The 18791-nt window shown below is 52.4% G+C and overlaps 1 protein-coding gene across 6 annotated transcripts; it reads left to right on the top strand.

The window, feature by feature from the left end:
• Positions 1-22: 22 nt before the first annotated feature.
• Positions 23-18790, top strand: LOC122366672 (ral GTPase-activating protein subunit beta-like). 6 transcript variants are annotated; one of them, XM_043339184.1, is made up of 30 exons: positions 23-42; positions 361-692; positions 1975-2176; positions 2535-2699; positions 3140-3248; positions 3578-3780; positions 4148-4324; positions 4635-4796; positions 5617-5871; positions 6145-6282; positions 6639-6880; positions 7260-7408; positions 7727-7811; positions 8147-8282; positions 8825-8935; positions 9645-9722; positions 10792-10932; positions 11441-11526; positions 12128-12268; positions 12608-12715; positions 13069-13258; positions 13588-13804; positions 14038-14128; positions 14329-14508; positions 14972-15139; positions 15488-15620; positions 15916-16152; positions 16477-16576; positions 16843-16959; positions 17367-18790. In XM_043339184.1, the coding sequence occupies exons 2-30, from the start codon at positions 489-491 to the stop codon at positions 17488-17490; spliced, it is 4449 nt and encodes a 1482-aa protein (XP_043195119.1). In that variant the 5' UTR covers positions 23-42; positions 361-488; the 3' UTR covers positions 17491-18790. The 6 variants fall into 6 exon arrangements, with proteins under 6 accessions (XP_043195119.1, XP_043195116.1, XP_043195120.1 ...); XM_043339181.1 differs by having other exon boundaries at positions 14969-15139; XM_043339182.1 differs by having other exon boundaries at positions 35-66; positions 14969-15139.
• Position 18791: the final 1 nt, after the last annotated feature.

Genomic DNA, 18791 nt, shown 5'->3' with positions numbered 1-18791 from the left:
GGTGAAAGTGAGTCATTTATGACGCATAGGAGACGACACAAAGTTAGGGCAATTTTTGTTATTATGGTATTTTGCGTTAGTAGTCATTTGTGGGCTATTATTATATTTATAGACAATAATTTGGTGGAATTTCACAAATTAAAATATAGCCTTTCACATGCATAGCCTGTTTGTGCTGTGTAACGAGTGGCGGAATTGGGCCAGTGTTTGGCATACCTATTGTTGATATATATAAATGTGTTGCTATTTCAATTTATTAACAGCCAGATTAGAAAAATCCATCCAGTATACTGGAGACTCCAGGCCCTGTCATGCACTTTAATTCGGTGCAACCATTCTGACCACGCTCCTGAATTTCAGAGATGTTTCAGGTATTGTTAATTCCATCGTGATCGGTGTAGCAGGCGGAACCTGCATTGCTGTCAAGCGGTGACTCTGCTGCCACTTCAGCACTGCAGCAACACCAGTAACATCCACCATCACCAGCCATGTACCAGGACTGGGTGTCACTGAGCATTGCTGTCCATGACCGGGAGGCTGAGACTCGCAGCGTGCTGAGCCGACTGCCTGCACCGGCGGGTCAGACTGTGGTGGCTGCCGTGGTGCGTGGCATTGCCTCAACACTTGGCATAGCCTCAGCCCCACAGCCGAGCCCGCTCTCTGCTGCTGCTGAGGTTGACTGGTGCATGGAGGTCAGTGATGGTAAAGCTCTGGCGACCCTTGGGCAGGGGAAGGAGGTCAACTGTGGCCATTGGGGATGGTTGACATGCCCTGGGACCAATTGGGAGGATAGTGAACCGTTGATAGAAGGGTGTTGATATGGAGTGGAACAGTCTGCATTCAAGTAAGCCTTTGGAAAAATGTGTTTGTCAGCTGTCACAGAAATATATTGACATTACTAGTTCAAACAACAGCCCACCTCAGTTGGGGGAGGTTTGGTCAATGGTTGTCATTTTTAGCACATGCCATTTTTGGCAACCATGTGCTAAAAATGACAACGCTATCAGCTATTTTTAGCAACGATGAAGCCGATTTCACTCCTCAGCGAGGAAATCACGATTTTGGAAATACAAGCACTGATTTTGGAAAAGAAGTGCTGCCACCTGGTGCAAGAAGAAGAAACCAGCTTTAATATGGCCGTTGTTTGTATGGTAGTCCAACGTTGAAGTATACCCTTTTTTGTGGCCCGAAGTTGGAACTTTAAATTGAAGCATCCGAAAATGATCGATATTGATCGAAATCATGATGTTGATGAAAAAAATAATATGTTAAGTTGAGAGAGGAGGCCATTTTATCCAGATGCGGTGGTTTACTTCTTGAAATTATTTTTGCTTACGACGACTGCCATGTAATGAGGGATAATTAGCAGCCGTCATTAGCAAAAATAATTTCAAGAAGTAAACTACTGCATCTGGATAAAATGGCCTCCTCTCTCAACTTAAAATATTATTTTTTTTCATCAACATCATGTTTTCGATCAATATCGATCATTTTCGGATGCTTCAATTTTAAGTTCCAACTTCAGGCCACAAAACAAACTACCATACAAATAACAGGCATATTAAAGCTGGATTCTTCGTCTTGCACCAGGTGGCAGCACTTCTTTTCCAAAATCAGTGTTTATCTTTCCAAAATCTTCATTTCCTCGCTGAGGAGTGAAATCGGCCTCATCGTTGTCAAAAATAGCAGAATCGTTGTCATTTTTAGCACGTGTGACAAAAATAGCACGTGCTAAAAATGACAACGATTGACCAAACCTCCCCCGACTGACCTAGATAATCACAGGTCAGGGAGGCACAGGATATTTTATGAGGGAGGATGGAACTGCCGGTTCAGCTGCCTTTCCCCATTACACTTTTAAAATGCAACAAATCCATTCTTTTCTCCTCCAGGCTCCGGGCCTGTCATCGCAGTGTCACCATCTCTCATAGCAGTAGCATCACCACTGACATTCAACCCCCCCTCTCCCCCCAGGTGATATGTCACGGCCTCAGCCTGCCTCTCTCCGAGCACGACACGATCCGCGACTGTGTCAACATCTACTGCGAGTGGCTGACGGCACTGCTGCCGGCGCCCAAACTCTGTGTGCCAGACGCCGTGCAGCAGAGGCCCAACCACTACTCGCGTCGGATGCTGAACCACCTGCAGAACCTGTTCGTACCGCGCAGCGATCAGTGTGAGTAGCGTAATTTTCGACCTGGGAAAGAATTAGTAATAGCGGAGGTGGAGGAGCCAGGAGGGGACCATTGAAATATAGTTACCTTCCGTAGTTATGAGTTGTGCAATGTGCAAGGCTGCCTTGATGGTTTTGTTTAAACTTAATGTCGAAATAAAAACGAATTGCTGGTGTAGGTATATACAGCGACACATTTAACGTCATATGTGTCAACTCTTTTGGAATGGATGAAAAACAAGCCCAGCTGATAGCCGTACGTCCTTATTCTCGATCCATTCCATCGGTTTCGAAAAGCTCACAGCGCAGGGAGAGGTGTTTATTGAAGTCTGACGATCCCTCTCATTGGCGTCTCCGGCAGCGATCGACACGATCAACCGTCAGGCGGTGCTGTGTCACCGCGTGCTGCGAACCGTTCAGAGCCTGTCCAACGAGCCGGCGCGCCTTGAACCGGACACGTGGTCCACGCTGCTGCTCTTCCTGCTGACCGTCAACGACTCGCTACTGTCGCCGCCCACCGTCAAAGGTAGGTTCACTGGAACAGGACGGGACAAGGACGGGTAGGGTAGGCGGGCGGGAAAAGGAGAGCCGGGGGTCGCCATTGTGACTCGTGCACTGTCTGCAAGGCCTTAGGTACATGTATGCATGCATAATGTTTGTTGTAGACTGTATAGTTTTGTGTTTGTGGTTGTATATTGTCGTCTAGGCTAGTTCCCGCTTAATTTTTATCCAAAAAGAGGTAGCACACGTACTAAATATTTAGTACGCTATTGTTGCCAAAGAATGATATTCCGCCGTATAAGATATTCCGGTGACGTAACAACGATGTCCTAGGATATTACGCAGATTTCCATCTGCCGTGAAAAAGACATTCGTACGTGCTCGTCAATTTCACCTCCCGCCGTACGGTATGATGTAGTACCTTTCTATTCCGTTCGACGCCCACCTAACCGCCGATCCCGCCAGATGACATCGGTGACCAGATGTACGAACGGGTGCTGGGAGTGCTGTTCGAGGTCTGGATCCAGGCCTGCTGCAAGTGCTTCCCGCCGCCGCCACTCTGGAAAACGTTCAGGTGAGGAGGCCCGAAGAGAGTCGTGCGGTGACCAGGAAATGAGGATGTCGTGGGTATCAGTCTTGTCTATCACAAATCCCAGGCAAAGAAAGGCATTTTTATCGGCGCCTTTCTTTTGATTCTGGATGCACTTTATTTGTTTTCTGGACGTTATTCATGGCTCCAGACAGCACATTCCTTTTCCGTGTACTATTAAATGCGTTTGCTTTTTTAGGCGTTGTTAATTCGCTCTTCCCCTCTCCCCGATCAGGGAGAGCTGCCTACACTGGCGGCACCGGCCCGGTCTGGTCGACCAGTGGAGTGTACTGACTGCTCTGTACCTCCGTCAGGGAGAGCTGCCTGCATTGGCGCCACCGGCCCGGTCTGGTCGACCAGTGGAGTGCCGTGATGACCGCACTCACCGCCCGTCTCCTGGAGTCCATGTACGGGCCTGGGTTCCCGGCGCTGGCTGTATCGGAGGAGGACGCCGTGCCGGCCTCCATGGCGCCCGAGGCGGTGGCGCAGACCTGGTACCGCATGCTGCATACCATCGGTACGTATACCGCAGACCTGGTACCGCATGCTGCATACCATCGGTACGTTAACGTATGCCGCGTGCTGCAGGACGTGCGGGTACAGTGTATGCTAGACGCTCGTTATAGGGAGATTGTGGGCAGTTATAGTGGTAGGCGCAGTTGTCGGTTACTCCAATTTAGTCAGTCTCCGCTCTCGATTGCGTTTTGCCATTGTGGAAGACAAAGTATTTTCACAATCACACAAGTGAAACCTTTTTAAAAGCTGTGATTGAACGTAAAACATGCTTCCGTTATGTCTTTCAAAAATCGTAGAATTATCGCAACATGAGGGACTTCAATGGAGGATCGCCCAGTTTCAACTTCCCCCTCCGTCCGTCCCGTCAGGTAACCCGGTGGAGATCAGCAGCGCGGCGGCGGTCAGCAGCACCCAGCAGTTTCTGCAGTACGCCATCAGTAGCGAGGCCGTCATCGAGCCGCACCAGCACCCCTGTCTCTCCCAGCTGCCGGCCATCTTCCACCGCGCCGTCAGAGCCATCTCGCTGCTCGTCAACGCCTTTTTAGGTGGGTGCAGGGATTCGGAGGGATTGGAATAGCATGACAGTCCCGTGGTGAACACCTAACTACATCTATGTTAATATGTGTTCCAAAGGCAGGCGATGTCCAGCGTCTCATCACCGCTAGTAGGAGCCACAGTCGTCCTAAGTTATTATGTTTTTGTGGCTGCCAGATCGGTATCTCGCCTGCACTTCTAAGTGCTTTACAAATATATGATTTTAGTCTCTCGCGCACCACTTCGTTTCCATTACCTATGGCGTTGTGATGACCCCTTTATCTTATCGCCTCTCTAACTCCGCCCACCGTCCCTCCTCAGGTGTCACCGAGCCTCCTTTAAATGAGTCCACCAGCAGCTCGGGCCCGCCAGTCCGTAAGGAGAGCTCGGTACTGAGTCCGTCCCCGGGCAGCGGCAGTGGTGTCACTCCGCCCGCGCAGAGGAGGCACACGCGCAGCATGGGGTCCGGATCGGCCGGGAAAGGTACGTTGTGGGAGAGAAGGGGGAGGCATTATTTTAGGGAGGAGAGATGAGAGAGGGAGTTGACCGTAGCCTACGCGTGTTGGAGGGAGAGCAGGGGGCACGAGCTTGTCCAGAAAGACGTCCCTGTTGACGTGACCACGGTCTACCGAGCTGCAGCGGCGAGACTCGCGCGTGCCCGTACCACCAACCAGTGGCCTCCTGGCTGGTACCGCACGCTGATGGAGGGGCGTCCCCCGCCACCGGTTCGTGGACCCAACAGGCTGGACGCAGTGGAGACTCACCAACTACGAGCAGGACACTGGTCCGGGTCAGCCCAGTACCTGCACAGAATCGGGCGGCACCCATCGCCGGAGTGCGCCCAGTGCAGTGATCGGGGATGCCGGGCAGGATGGTGCCGCGCCTGCGGCGAAGAGGCCGACACCCCGGACCATGTCCTTCTGCGGTGCCCGGCGCTGATGAACGCCCGGCTCCGCATCTTCGGCACCATCTTCCCGAGCCTGAGCGACGTGCGACGGGACGACGCGGTGGCGGCCCTGGCGAGGGTCGCCAGGTACCTCCAGAGCCGTTAGGCTACAGCTCACCAGAGCCTGGAGGGACAACACAACAACAACAGCTTGTCCAGAATGAAGAGGAATGGAAAAGGAACGTGGATGGATGGATAAATCGCGAAGGATGGGTGTCAGGCTGGCTTTCCAACGATTTAGGTTGGTGGTTAGAGGAGAGGTCAAGCATTGTATTGAGTGGCTGAGCTTAGATGATATCTTTTTGATAGAAATTCCTTCCTCTCTTCTAAGAAAAACGTCCTCTGTCTATTCCACAGGCAGCCGTGCGTCCATTATCGGCGGCCTGGGCTCCCGGACGGCCAGCGCTAGCTCACAGAGCGGCCCGGCCCCGTCCCAGTCGACGGCCGGGGGTGTAGGGGGCTCCTCGGAGCACCCCGCGCCGCCGCCGCCGCCGTCCGTCACCCAGCCGCTTCAGGCGCACTCCCCGGCCGCCGCTGCAGCTGCCGCTCCCGCCCCGGCTGCAGCAGCAGCAGCAGCTGCTGTATCGTCTGCAGCAGCCGCCGCCGCCGGAGGTACGGAACTGAACGGGGAACTTTGGTTATGTGGCGATTGGAAAGGCATATTGAGCCACGTCTATTTGGCATCATGAGATGATGTTCGATGAAGTATGACATTTATGTTATCCGTCATAATCGGTTTACGTCGTCAATCCTTTAATCACACATTCTCTTCTGCGCTTCCATATTACCATGTGTTTGTTTTTATGCTTGAATCTGTCTCGCATCTCCCAAGTCCCACCCCTTCTTGTGCTCTCCACGCTGACGCTCTTTACTCCACGCGGCCAGGCTCGGCTGACTCGGGCGCCGTCTCGCTGGCCCCGGGCCGCGCCAAGTGTAACAGCGTGCTCCACCTGTTCGGCGCGTGGCTGTTCGAGGCAGCACTGGTGGGGACCAGCGCACACAGCTCTGCCAAACACACGCAGGGTAAGGCGGTGACTTGAACGCGCTGAGGGATGGAGAGGGAGTCGGACTCGGTTATTAGGCATTACATGGTGGTGCTTATTGCTTATATATGATTCTGAAAGCTGATTGTGGTGTATAATTTCGTCGTCTGTGTAGAATCATGGAGATTGTGGCCGATTTTGATTGCTTAGCCTCAGGATAACATTTTATCGCATTGTTGGCATTTCATTGTTATGCAGTCAGCTAGGTTTCCTTTCGTGCGATTACTCATCTAACCTCTGCATTCATTTTTGGTGGCATTTCTGATTCCCCTGACTATAAAGCTCAGCTGCTACGTGACGCGTTCTTTACCCTCCACGCGGTCTGTGTCTCTCCAGGTCAGAGTAAGCGGGCCAGCGCCGCCTACCTCGACTCCCGTAAATCATCCACCAGCTCCCAGACGCCGGAGCCGGCCGACCTGCCGGCCACCGTCACCGCCGACAAGTTCGAGCGCGGCCGCGCAGAGGCGCTGGGCGCGCTCTGCCGCATCTTCTGCGCTAAGAAAACGTCCGAGGAGATTCTGCCGTCGTATCTGGCCAGCTTCTACCTGGTACTGCATGAGGTGCTATCAGATAGAGAGGTGGGTGTCGCCAATTGGGAGGGAAATGTCTGTCGGACGCGCTGCGCTGCTCGATATTCAGAAATAGGGTAGGGAAGTGGTCGAAGAGGGCGTTACTGGCTGGTCGTTGTGAATCGAAGCACTGCTGATTCTGTGAATCAGTCGCTGTTTGATAATGTTGTTTGGATGAGAATATTGTCGTCTGGGAAGTTTGACTGCTGCCGGCTAATATTATGCTGTTTTGTGACACGTTGTAGTGCCCCACTGACGCTGCCACAAAACTAGCTGCAGTATGCGTTTCCTCTGACAGTATTTGCGTCGTGCGTTGAGCGCCACCTTCGTTTCCCCGACCCCTAACTTAGTCTATCTCCCCCCGGCTGAACCACTTATCCCTCCGCAGGGCACCGAGGTGAGTCAGAACCTGGCGGCGATCCTGCTCAACTGCTCCAGTCTGCTGCAGCTGGACCTGGACGGCGTCAACTGTCTGCTGCCGGCGCTCACCGACGCCGTGCACCACGTCATCGCATCGCCGCGGCCCATCACTGTCAGGTGCGGACGCAGTGCACCGGGTTGTCGCAATCACCGGCTCGGAATCGTAACGTATTGGGTGATGAGAAGTTTGCTTTGTTAAACTGTATGATTGATTTGAACATATTGACCTATGAAATTGATCAAGACAGAGGGGCGAGCGCTACTTGCATGGTTTACTGTTTTTTTTTAGGCTATCGCGATTTAGCGCCAATATTGCAATTTTACACATTCGCCTCGTATCGTGCCCCAATGATATCTACCTTTAAGTACTAAGCTGGGTTTGCTGAAACGTTAGTACGAAGTAACTGAAGTTCACGGTGTGTTCTGAATTTGCAGGGACAGCGACGTATCAGGCGCCGCTCTCCGCCGGGCCTCCGTCCGTCTACTGGTCTCCATGCTCGCACTGCCGCTACACTTCCAGGTATGACCCAGAGTTCCATCCTGTACTTGCGTCTGTAGTGAGTCCATTGATAACACGCAGATATATCAGGGGTTACCTGCGGGTGAGCCTGTGTCAGGCGAAGTGCCCTCATCTCCTCTTCCCTACCGTCAAGGCTTACTTTCACGTGAGCCGGTGCCGGTTGAGAGCCTTGATCTCCCGTCCCCGCCTCGTCAGGGCTTGCTTGTGTCATGTGTGTGAGCCTGAGCCGGGAGGGAACGCTCATCTCTTCCTTATGTCTCCAGGGATTGCCGGTTCGTGAGCCGGTGCGGGGTGCCCTCACCTCTTCTCGTGTATCTAATTCGCCCCTATTCCAGGGTCTACCTGTCCGTGAGCCGGTGCCGGGTGACCGGCCTCCGGTGAGTTTTCTGCAGCTCCGTCCGCGGCTGGTTGGCCTGCTGGTGACCGGGCTGCAGCAGGAGGCAGACCCCGTCAACTGCCAGATGATGTTAGGTAAGAACCACAGGGGAGACGACCTCCTGAGAAGGGCAAGGGGGATGGCGGGGATCTGCAGCAGGAGGCAGACCCCGTCAACTGCCAGATGATGCTTGGTAAGAACAACGAACGTCAACTGTCAGATGTCAGATGCACCCTAAAGAGAGTAGGACGACGGGGAGAGCGGGAGCAGCAGGAGGCAGACCCCGTCAACTGCCAGATGACAGATGACAGATGACAACTGCCAGACCGACCCTTGTCAGGTGCCAGATGATGCTCGGTAAGAACAACGAAGGACGGGGGAGATGGTGTATGCGGAGGGGGGGGGGGGAGACAGAACAGAAAGTGACGGGGATATGAATGGCGATTGTGATGACGATGCTACACTGCACCGTGTAGATTTTGTGTTGTATACTTTCGTATGTGAATTAATTATCCAAGTCTTATTGTATTGATCGGCAGTCTTAGGAAAATAAATTGCGAGTTGAACAGTCTTTCTCCAGTTCAGTCAGTTTGGTTTATCCATCGCGTGGTTTTAAAGTGTATCCGCTGCTCCTCAGGCGGTCTGCTGATGTGTGTCCAGGACAGCGCGCTATATGAGGAGTCCTGTCACGGTCTGCACGACATCTCCACCGCGGCGGCTGCTGCTGGGTCGCAGCACGTCACATCAGGTCAGTCAGGGTTACTTGTCTGTGTGGGGATGGGTCATTCTTACCTGAAGGCCTGGAGAACAAACAGAGTGAAGGTGGACGTAATTGTCCTGCCGTGGTTTGGAGTTGCGGATATGGAGTGGCGCCGTAGTCCTGAAGGGAGAGATTTGCGCGCGCTGACCTCGGCTTGACAATGGCCAATGAGATAATCGTTTTCAGGTGACATTTACAGGTCTGAAGGGATAACAGAGCTGCTGCTATCCGGTAGCGTGTATTTGCTTATCGCTACAGCCCTGTTGCATAGGTAGCTATCAACCGTGAGTGAACGGAGTCTAACAACGAGTTCCATTTGCAAATGAAATTGCACATTATTGGACTAGCTAACAATAACTTGATATCCCCTACAAGGTGGAGCTTATATACATACATTTGGTTATTTATGATCTTACAAGCAGTTGCTGCTAACAACTGGAGGTCCTGAACTGTATATGAGTTGTAATATCAAATAATAAATTCGCAATAGCTTCATATGCTGAAATGTACCATATCATTCCAGAAGTAACGCATGTTCATAGCTGTTCCACAGCTGACATTGTGTATACTGTTTGCATTGACTTTGATCACCTTAATTTGCTCACCTATGTGACGTTGATCGTGTGCACGGTACTGATTTTGGCCTCCATTTTGGCTCCATTGTGCATTGTGCGCCGTGTGTCCACCTCTTCCCCAGCCGCGGCTCCGGACAGTATCAGCGCCTCGAGTGACGTCAGTTTTCCAGAGGACCCCACCGACGAACAGCTGGCCATCGGTAACACCTCACAGCGCACACACTCCCCGCCATCACCCGCACTGACCGATCGCCGTAGCTGCTTCTTCTTCGGTGGTGGAGCCTCCTTCGTTTCCGTCCGCACGCTATTATGTACTAGGGCTCACCTGTGTCGGCACTGGTGGCGGTCTGCGAATTTCAGCTGCCGGTTTTGTCCTTGGGACATGAAGACGGTCGCCTTTTCGTGCTTGGTAGCTTTGATATCTGGTTCTCTGCTTACTATCTATCTTTCCTCCTGACGGTGGTGGAAGTTGAAATCTTCTGCGATATCGGCTAGTTTCAGGTGCTAGACTGAAGGGTTTATTTCGTGTTAGTGTTTGTGTGTGGTGGGCACTTTGCACCAACATCTTGGAGTTTGGGACACAGCCAGACATCGCCTTGTTGACACTGATGTGTGTTTGTGGATGTTTGTGGGCGCTTGTGTGTTTGTGTCAGCACTCTGCACCTCTGCTCCGAACACTGAGGTGAGAGATGCATCCGGATCAGAGCTAGAACATTAGCGGCTAGTACTAAGTAAGCTGATAGAGAGAATGCCGTTCTTCTAGTCATTAGGATCTTAGGATTAATCGGTGAAGGTCTGGTGTCTGGCATGGTAAGGTGTTTGTTTATTGGGGGTTTTGGGCGCGCCGACTGCAAAGGTCAATTTGCGCATGGTAAGGTGTGCTACATGTTTCTTTCGTTGTGTTAAAGCTTTCAATGTCTCGTCTTATTTAGCCTCACGTTCTTCTTTCATTTGCTTGATTTGCAGCTCCTTGCAGCTTTTTCCTCTGAGGAAAAGTTTATCTTTTTTCAGAGATTCACGTTTGTCATTCGTTATGGATTTTGTAACAATAGGTCATTTGCTTGCTTGACGGAAGTCTGTTGACTTCATTTGTTTCTGTCTTTTTTTCAGCATTCTGATTTTTCAATCTAATTTATTGATTTTCGCTGCGCTTGAGCAAAGCAACATATTGCATCATATTTTACTGGAATGCGATACAGTCCCCTTGGTTGTCCCCCCCCCCCTATCCAACGTTTGTATCGTCATGTTGACGTCACCACCGTCCGTCAGACTCAGCGCGCGGCCTGTACGTGCGCGCCATCTACCTGGTGTGCCACCGTCTGATGACGTCTTGGAAAGCGGAGCTGAACACCTCGCTGGCGGCGCTGGAGCTGCTGGCCGGTCTGGCCAGGGTCCGACTCCAGCACCAGGGTAGGCTGGAGGGGGAAGGCGAAGGGATAAGAGAGGGAGAGGAGAGCCAGATAACGGTATTTGAGATGGAGTTACTTTGCTAACACCTTCGATGTACCATTTAATTGGAAATAAATTTAGCGATGTTTTTGCCATCTTTTTGTGTGTAAATAAAACGACTCAAAACTTGGAACTTATCCATTTCCCACGTTTTCATACGTTCTTTTCCCTTGTTTAGCACGCAGAAGATCCGGTGAGTATGAACCAATGTTTTATGTCGACTGAGTTTTTGGCTCTGGCTTCTGGGACACCCGCAAGTGCCTCGATGTCTTCAGAAAAGTCATCCCTTTTGGGAGCTGTTCTTGTAGTAATACTTAACTTTCGGCGTCATTTACGTCCTCCTGGACCGTCTTAACGTCAATTAATCATCATTTTCGCCTCTTTCCTTGTGCTTGCAGAATATTATTTGATTGCGCTCAACATTCTCTGACCACCCCAAATACTGACCGCCCCGGCTCTCCTCTCACAGACGTGGTCGAGTGTAAGCGGGCCGTCAAGTGGCTGTGTGACTACATCTGCCACCAGTGCTCCCGGCCGCCGCCGGCTCACTCCAAGGTAAGGGATATTACAGCTACCTAGTACCTACATCTCCTGACAGATTCCCTCCAAGGTAAGGAGATATGACAACACCTAACTACCTACATCTGCCACCAGTGCTTCCGACCGCCGCCGGCTCACTCCAAGGTAGGAAAGGTCATAATCATGATAGCAGTATTTGTAAGTAAAGTACCCGGCTATGTATTTTTACGCTGTTGCATAGTGCAAAGCTGGGTAAAACAAGCTTTAACAGTCCAGTCATGTTCACAGTGTCTATACACGACTGGTTACGCACTGTCAACTGTCTCCCCACGTGTCTCCACGTTTAACGTGTCGTGAGGGCACGTTAAACGTTCGGACTAAATTCTCCCATACAACTGGAATTGCGCGATCGGGTGGTGGGGTCAGGGTCAGCACAACAAGCTACCTGTGCTTAGTGCGGGCTCTGATTCCTCAAATCCACCCATTCAACCATTCGGACTAAATTTATAAAAAAATAAAAAAACTGTCTCCCCACTGTCTGCTCATTGTCTGGTCTTTCCCCGCATATCTGCGCACCGTCTGTTCCATGGTTGTTCATTGTCAGACTGTTAACCATTTCTCTCCCGCTTTCCTTCAGGACCTGCACTCTACTATAGTGGCTGCGTTCCGGTGTGTATCGGTGTGGCTGCTGGAGCACCCCTATCTGCTGGACGACAGGGATACGCTGGCCACTCTGTTGGAGGTGGTCGAGCTGGGGATCTCTGGCACCAAATCACAGGTATGAGAGAGTGGGAGGGAGGGGAAGAGGGAAGGAGGAGGGAGAGGGAGGGAGGGACACGCTGGCCACACTGCTGGAGGTGGTCGAGCTGGGCATATCCGGTACTAAGTCACAGGTGAGCGGGGACTGTTTTGCATCTTATTTTCCTTACAATGCATTCTAACAGTGGGTGCTCCCTCAGGAGTATCCTCTTTATCGAGTGTCGGTCTGACCACATAGCTCATAGCATACCTACCTCGCCCAATGTTTTACCACATCTCACGTCCACCTGTCTGGCATAATGTCCCACACTCTCACCACATGTCTCACCGTCCTGCTCTTGTTTCTCCCTCTCCACAGGCCAAGTACGGCGAGCCGCCCGTTATGAAGCACGACAAGCAGCTGAAGCCGGCCTCGATGAGGGTCAAGGAGGCCGCCGAGGCGCTCCTCTACGTGCTCATGGAACAGGTCGGTCGGAGTAGGACAAAGGTCACTGGTTTGGTCAGTCTGTAGGGACGGGTGGGATGGTATGCAGAGCATCAGATTTTATCGTCGGGTTTGTGTATGCAGGATTGAAAGTGCTGCCTGGTTTGGATTGGATGCTCATTGGATGCTCCGAATGTGTGGTTCTATTCCGCGTGTGTCTTGAGATCTAAAAATAATCAAGATACCTTCACGTTCCATGCCCTTACCTTGCGTCATACTGTCCTCATTGATTGCTTATAATAAGTATCCTTCTACTCTGGCAGGTGGACTACTTTCCGTGCGCCAGCGGTGTGTGGTCGCTGTCCATTACCCTCCCCCCCTCTCCTGTCCCACAGGTGGACTACTTCCCGTGCGCCAGCGGTGTGTGGTCGCTGTCCTCGCACCTCACGGAGGCGTCTCTGCTGCACCACTGCCACCCGGGCGGCGGACCGCAGCACCGCAAGGCGGCGCTCGCCCAGTTCAAGTACTTTGTCACCGAGAGCCTGCTGATCGCACTGCTCGAACAGCCGCTCGGGAATGACGAAGGTGAGGACTAGGAGACGCTTGTGTGGTCGTGAGTGATGAAGCTCGAACTCTCGACGTGTTTTTTGTTTCGTCTGAAGGGCCTTGACTAGGAAATGATACGCTGTGAATGAACGCTAGAAATGCCGAGTGGTTTTATCGGTTACAGTAATCGGGACAACGGCAGACATATTACCCCCGCCCCTGAATATTCAGTCCCGATGAAACTTACTTAATCAGTTTATCAATTATTATTCCAAATAATGGAGAATACCTATCGATGATTTACCACGCCTGATCTCTGAAAATTTTCGGACTTGAGCTCTCACCCTCCCCCTCCCCGGCCCGTTCAGACCCGCAGCCGACGGTGACGTGCCTGATGCGCGGCCCGTCCCTGCGCACCGCCTGGATGCTGCAGCTGCGCCACCTGCCCCGGCACAAGTCGGGCGCGCGGCTCACGTCCACCTCCAACCCGGGCCGGCCTCTGCCCATGTCTGAGCCGGCGACGAGACACAACATCACGCCGGCCTTCTTCCCGGACGCCGTCGATCGGATACCCAGCTGCAAGGCGTGAGTGGGGTGAGGGAAGGGAGAACGGAGAGGATGGAGCAGGTTAGGGTAAGTCTAACGGAGGAGGGAATGGACAGAGTCGGTTAGTGTGCAAGCTTGCTGCGATGTAGAGGAAAAACACGCTTGGCATACGTCACCTGCAGCTAATATTAGTTTCGTATTTATGACAATATACCGAGTCCAAACATTTGTAGTGAGTGGTCGTGTGAGTGCATTTATTTGTTTTGTTGCAGAGATCGTTCAATCCCGACGCTGGAGTCGCTCATTCAGGACCAGAAGTCGGCCTCTGAACACAACCAGATGCTGCACCTCATGGAACAACAGGTCGGTCAGGCATACACGTTAGCAATGGAATACTCAGCAATGACGGAGTGGTCACTTGGCAGACTGGCGCCGAAGTGAAACTATACTTTTCCTAGTCCATCCATGTATGAGTCATGCTAATAAGTTGTTTGGTTGCCGGCAGCCAATGTGCCTCTCAGCACTCAAACCCCGCCCGGTCCCGGCCTCCTGTCGTCCCCCAGATGAGTCGTGAGAGCGTGGCGCGCCGCGCGGTGGCCTCGCGCACGGCCAGCGCCGGCCTCAACATGGACACAGAGTGTGTGCCGCCGCCGCCCAGCCAGGAGTTTCAGACGGCGCGGCTGTTCCTCAGCCACTTCCAGCTGCTGGATGACTGGCCCACGGCTGGACAGGATAAACAGCAGGTGAGGACGAGATAGGTTGGAAAGCATCTGAGAAGAGGACAGAGCAGTCAGGAGGGGACTGATGAGGACATGGCTGGACGACTGGCCGACAACCGGACGGGATAAAGAGCGTGTGATGAGGAATGGGGCGGGACAGGACAGATAGCAGGCGGCGAGATGGGGCAGGACAGGTACCGAGGAGGAAGGAGACAGGGCAGACAGTGGGTGGGGACAGGACAGAACAAGAGATGAGGAGGGTACAGGATAGTTACCTAGGTGAAGACAAGACGACAGGGCAGAGGCTAGGGCAGGGTACTGTCGAGACAGGGAAGACAGCTGGTGAGGTGGGGCGGGACAGGACATCACTGGTTGCACAGGACAGGAAAAATAACATGTGGGGGAGAAGCCGGCACCACCTCTGCGCTGACCTCAGTGACCCTTTACTCACCGCTCTTACCTATTTCTCCACACTATCTCGCAGCAGCCGTCGTTCCGGCCGGGCCACCAGCTGGTGGCGCTGGACGCCCAGGCGCCCGGCTTCGCCGCCGATCTGGACGCCCTGGATGCCACCACGTTCCGCACGTGCGACACGGTGCACGTGTACTACGTGCGCAGCGGACAGACCAACGCCGCCAGCGTGCTGGCCAACGGGGTGAGACACGGTGGTAGGGGAGAGGGTGGGAGATAAGGCTGGTCATGGGAATGTTAGGGCCGGGTAGGATCCTCCGTAGCGCTGCGTGCAGCGCTAAGCTACCAATGGGATGGAGTATCACAAGTTCTAGATATTGGTAAAATAAAAACATGCCACTGAAGCTCACGGCTGTTCATCTTTTTCGTATTCATATTTCATATACATTCCTTTGTAGCAGCTACACATACTGCCTTTATCTTACTGCATAGGAGCGATGCTGCATGAGGAACAGAGGTAGGTTGGTACTTTTGGATCATAGGATGGGACAATAGGACCTCCCCACCCTCTAACTCTCTGTCTTGCCGTCAGGCGTCTCTGTCGTCGCTGGACGGCCCGTTCTCCGAGTTTCTGCTGTCGCTCGGCTGGCCCGTGGACGTCTCCATCCACCCGGGCTGGACCGGACGGCCCGAGACGTCGTTCAACACGGCCCAGCACGATAGTGGTGGGTGACGGGGGCACGATGGATGACGAGGGGATGTAAGGGGGCGGTAGAACTCTGGCCGGGGCTTATTGTTGTGACAGAAGAGGTTAACTGGTGGAGGCTAGCGGTAGCTTGTAAACTTGCAATCAGAAAAAGCAAGATGTAAGCCGCTATTTTTGGTTCGACTATAACGATGCGTGCTATTCCTCCCTCAAATGCGTTGCGTTTAGCGATATTGTGTACTGCGGAGTGTTTAGGATATTTCATCCCCAGCAGCCTCCTCCCTGCTGTTCTAACCTCCCTCTCCTCCCCACAGCGGGCCGCAGTGATCGCGCCCCGCCGGACCCTCCCTCCTACGACGGCTCGCGCTGGGCGCTCTACTGGGCGGACGCCCTCACTGAGGTGGCGTTTGTGGTACCGAGCTCCTCTGTCGGGCCGGCGGCGGGACCGGCGGCCGCGCCTGAGGCTGAGCGGAAGCGTCGCGGAGGGCCAGAGCCGCCCGTACTGGTCGTGTGGCTGGAGAGCTTCGATGACCACCTGACCTTCCCCTCCGGTAAGAGGGGATGTGTGTTTGTTAAATGTCTGTGTAACGTCGGCGGGTGTGTGCTGTATGTATGTGTGTGTGTGGGGGGGGGGATGTAAATGAGGTCTGAGGGGATCGAAGTGCTTAGGTGAAGCGATATTACGTCATAACGTGGTATCTGTGGACGACTTTAGATTGAGTTTATAGCTGCTGTGTATGTGCAACGATCTGCCCTCTCATGCTAAATCTGTGATGTTATTTGCTTCGAGTCTCTTGTGTTCTATTTTATTATGATGTTTGGCAACAAATTCCACTGTATGCTGATTTGTCTGACCATTCTTCCCTCTCCTACAGCGGAGCTGGCCGGAGACGCCTCCAACGCCAACTACATCATCTTCATCCACGCGCTGCAGAACAAGCTGTACAGGATCCACCTGCAGGGGCCCAGCGGAAAGTACGTGACACGTTTAGGAGATGACGCAGGCTGTGATTTTAGATGGGGTGAATTGGCGAGCCTTGCTTGTTTGAACGTAGATCAAGATGTGAACGTCCAGAGGCGAATGAGTTTATGCATGGCTCACCTGCACTACTTGATTTTTGAAGTTTTTGAGTTTAGTTTCTTTATGCTGGCTTCATTTCTGCCAATTTACCTTGGGGCTCTTCCATATGATCCCTCCCAACCCCCCTCCATCGTCTCTGACCTCCCTGATCCACCCTCAGGATGACGTTCGCCTCTCCGCTGGTGGAGGGTCTGGTCGTGAGTCGCCGCTCGCTCGGACACCTGGTCAGACAGACGGCCATCAACGTGTGTACACGCAGGCGGCTCGAGAACGAAAAGTACGTCAGCTGGGCGGCAGCGAGGGAAGTTTGTCCGGGATGGCGAAGAGAGTATGATTGCGTAGACATGGATAGGGGAAAGGGAGTCTCTGCGCCAGATCCATACTCCGTGGCATACTTGTGTCAGGAGAGGGTAGCTTTACTTGGTCAAAGTAAGAAGGCTAGATGAGGCTAGGTGAGAGGGCTGGCGTAGCCGTAGAAGCTCGGCTACAGGCTTGCTGGCTAGGATGTCATTACATTTTTTATGCGTGATAAATGTCACTTGGTATCAATAATTACTGGGGTCTGACAAGGGCAGAACAGTGACTCTCAGGTTATCTTCTCTCTTGTGGCGTTTCCAAGTCACCAGCGTACCCAACTGAGTCTGACCTAACACCTCCCCCCCCCCCCCCGCCCTCCGCGAGCAGCAGCCACCCTCCGCACGTACGGCGCAAGCAGAAGATCCAGGAGATGCTGATGAAATACCAGATGAACATGTCGCAGCCCGAGTTCTACACGATGCTCTTCTCGGCTGACGGCTCCCAGTGCTAAAACGCAATGACGTCGCATTGTGCGTGAGGGGTGACGTCATAACGATGACGTGTATGTGTGGGTGATGTCATCCATGAGATGGTGAGGTCAGACTTTGGTTTGATGTCTGTTTGTACATGTGTGTGAGTCATGAGGCATTGGTTGGTCGCATTTCGTTCTCTCGCTTGCGTCGCGCGTCCGTCGCCGCTGAAGAATCGGTGTGGTAATGTTGGACAATCAATGACGCTGGAGAACCCACGCAGCTTTTGATGTAGGTATAAGCTCCGTGCGTCCGTTACGAATTGCGTGGCGAGTGAACGCCGTATGTAAGAATATCTCCCCTGTCGAGGAGAGTATCTGTATCGGGGCCACAATGGTCATACGGGACCTCCCCCGTGTGTACGGGGCATAGGCTGCCTGTTGACATAGAGGCTATGTATTGTGTGATTGAGATCGCATCGCTTTGTACCGCCATGTACGATTTATTTATTGTGCAGCCATGGGCTCGCATCACAGCCGGTAATTGTGATTCGGCCGGTATTACTAGCTTGTTGATTGTTGCGTTTGCTTTCTGTGGTATGGTTTAAAGGGACCCTCCCACCTTAACATTAGTTTTGAGTTGAGATAGCCAAGTTTGCGGCCAGGCTGAGAAACCACCATTTATCCTGGTCGCAACCCCCGCAGCTTTATGGTGTTCAAGAAATTTCTTCCCTTTACTTGCAGGGTGGGACCAGCGTGGTCCCTATCTCTTAACCATTACGGGAATCTGATGACGTCATCAGGCTTTCGAACGTCCGTTAAATGTTTGACTAAAACGTTTTGTAGCACGCGGTGGTATATGCTGCTTTGCGCGCAACAAATGCCGCACTTTCAAATAAAGTCGCTAGGAACAGCGGAGATCCCAAAAAGTAAACAAAAGTAAAAGTCTAATATCTTGAAAACTGGTGAATATTTTTCGATGAAATTTGGTAGATATTCGTTTTTGCTCTTTCTGAACCGAGCGACATCACTTTCATGCCAATTCATTAACTTTTTTGAAGGTGGGAGGGTCCCTTTAAGTTTATATAAGCAAAGACGCAGCTTTGCCTAAATTTTATACTATATCGTTTTGTAGTCGAACATTGCACACCGCTTGTTTTGCACGATGTGGTTAAGTTGCGGCTGTAGACGCACCTGCACATTTGTACTTGGGGCGCACCAGATAGTAAGGGGACGGCCGAGCGCCGAGACCCGGCACGTACTTATGGGTAGACCCATATAGCTTTACCGTTGTTGGCTTGTGTTGTGGATGTTTCTACAAATATATTTACTTTTCGCAAACT

Source organism: Amphibalanus amphitrite, unplaced genomic scaffold, assembly GCF_019059575.1.
Source record: "Amphibalanus amphitrite isolate SeventyFive unplaced genomic scaffold, NRLGWU_Aamphi_draft 000822F_arrow, whole genome shotgun sequence".
NCBI lineage: Eukaryota > Metazoa > Arthropoda > Thecostraca > Balanomorpha > Balanidae > Amphibalanus > Amphibalanus amphitrite.
Note: the sequence above shows the minus strand (reverse complement) of the source record. Positions and strands in the feature narration are given on the sequence as shown.

What these genes read in the sequence shown, in the direction of transcription:
- LOC122366672 (XM_043339181.1), top strand. Translation starts at nt 489, where the DNA reads ATGTACCAGGACTGGGTGTCACTGAGCATTGCTGTCCATGACCGGGAG. An exon ending in CGGATACCCAGCTGCAAGGC is followed by an intron (nt 13,805 to 14,037) that starts GTGAGTGGGGTG and finishes GTTTTGTTGCAG; the next exon opens with AGATCGTTCAATCCCGACGC. An exon ending in CACGGCCCAGCACGATAGTG is followed by an intron (nt 15,621 to 15,915) that starts GTGGGTGACGGG and finishes TCCTCCCCACAG; the next exon opens with CGGGCCGCAGTGATCGCGCC.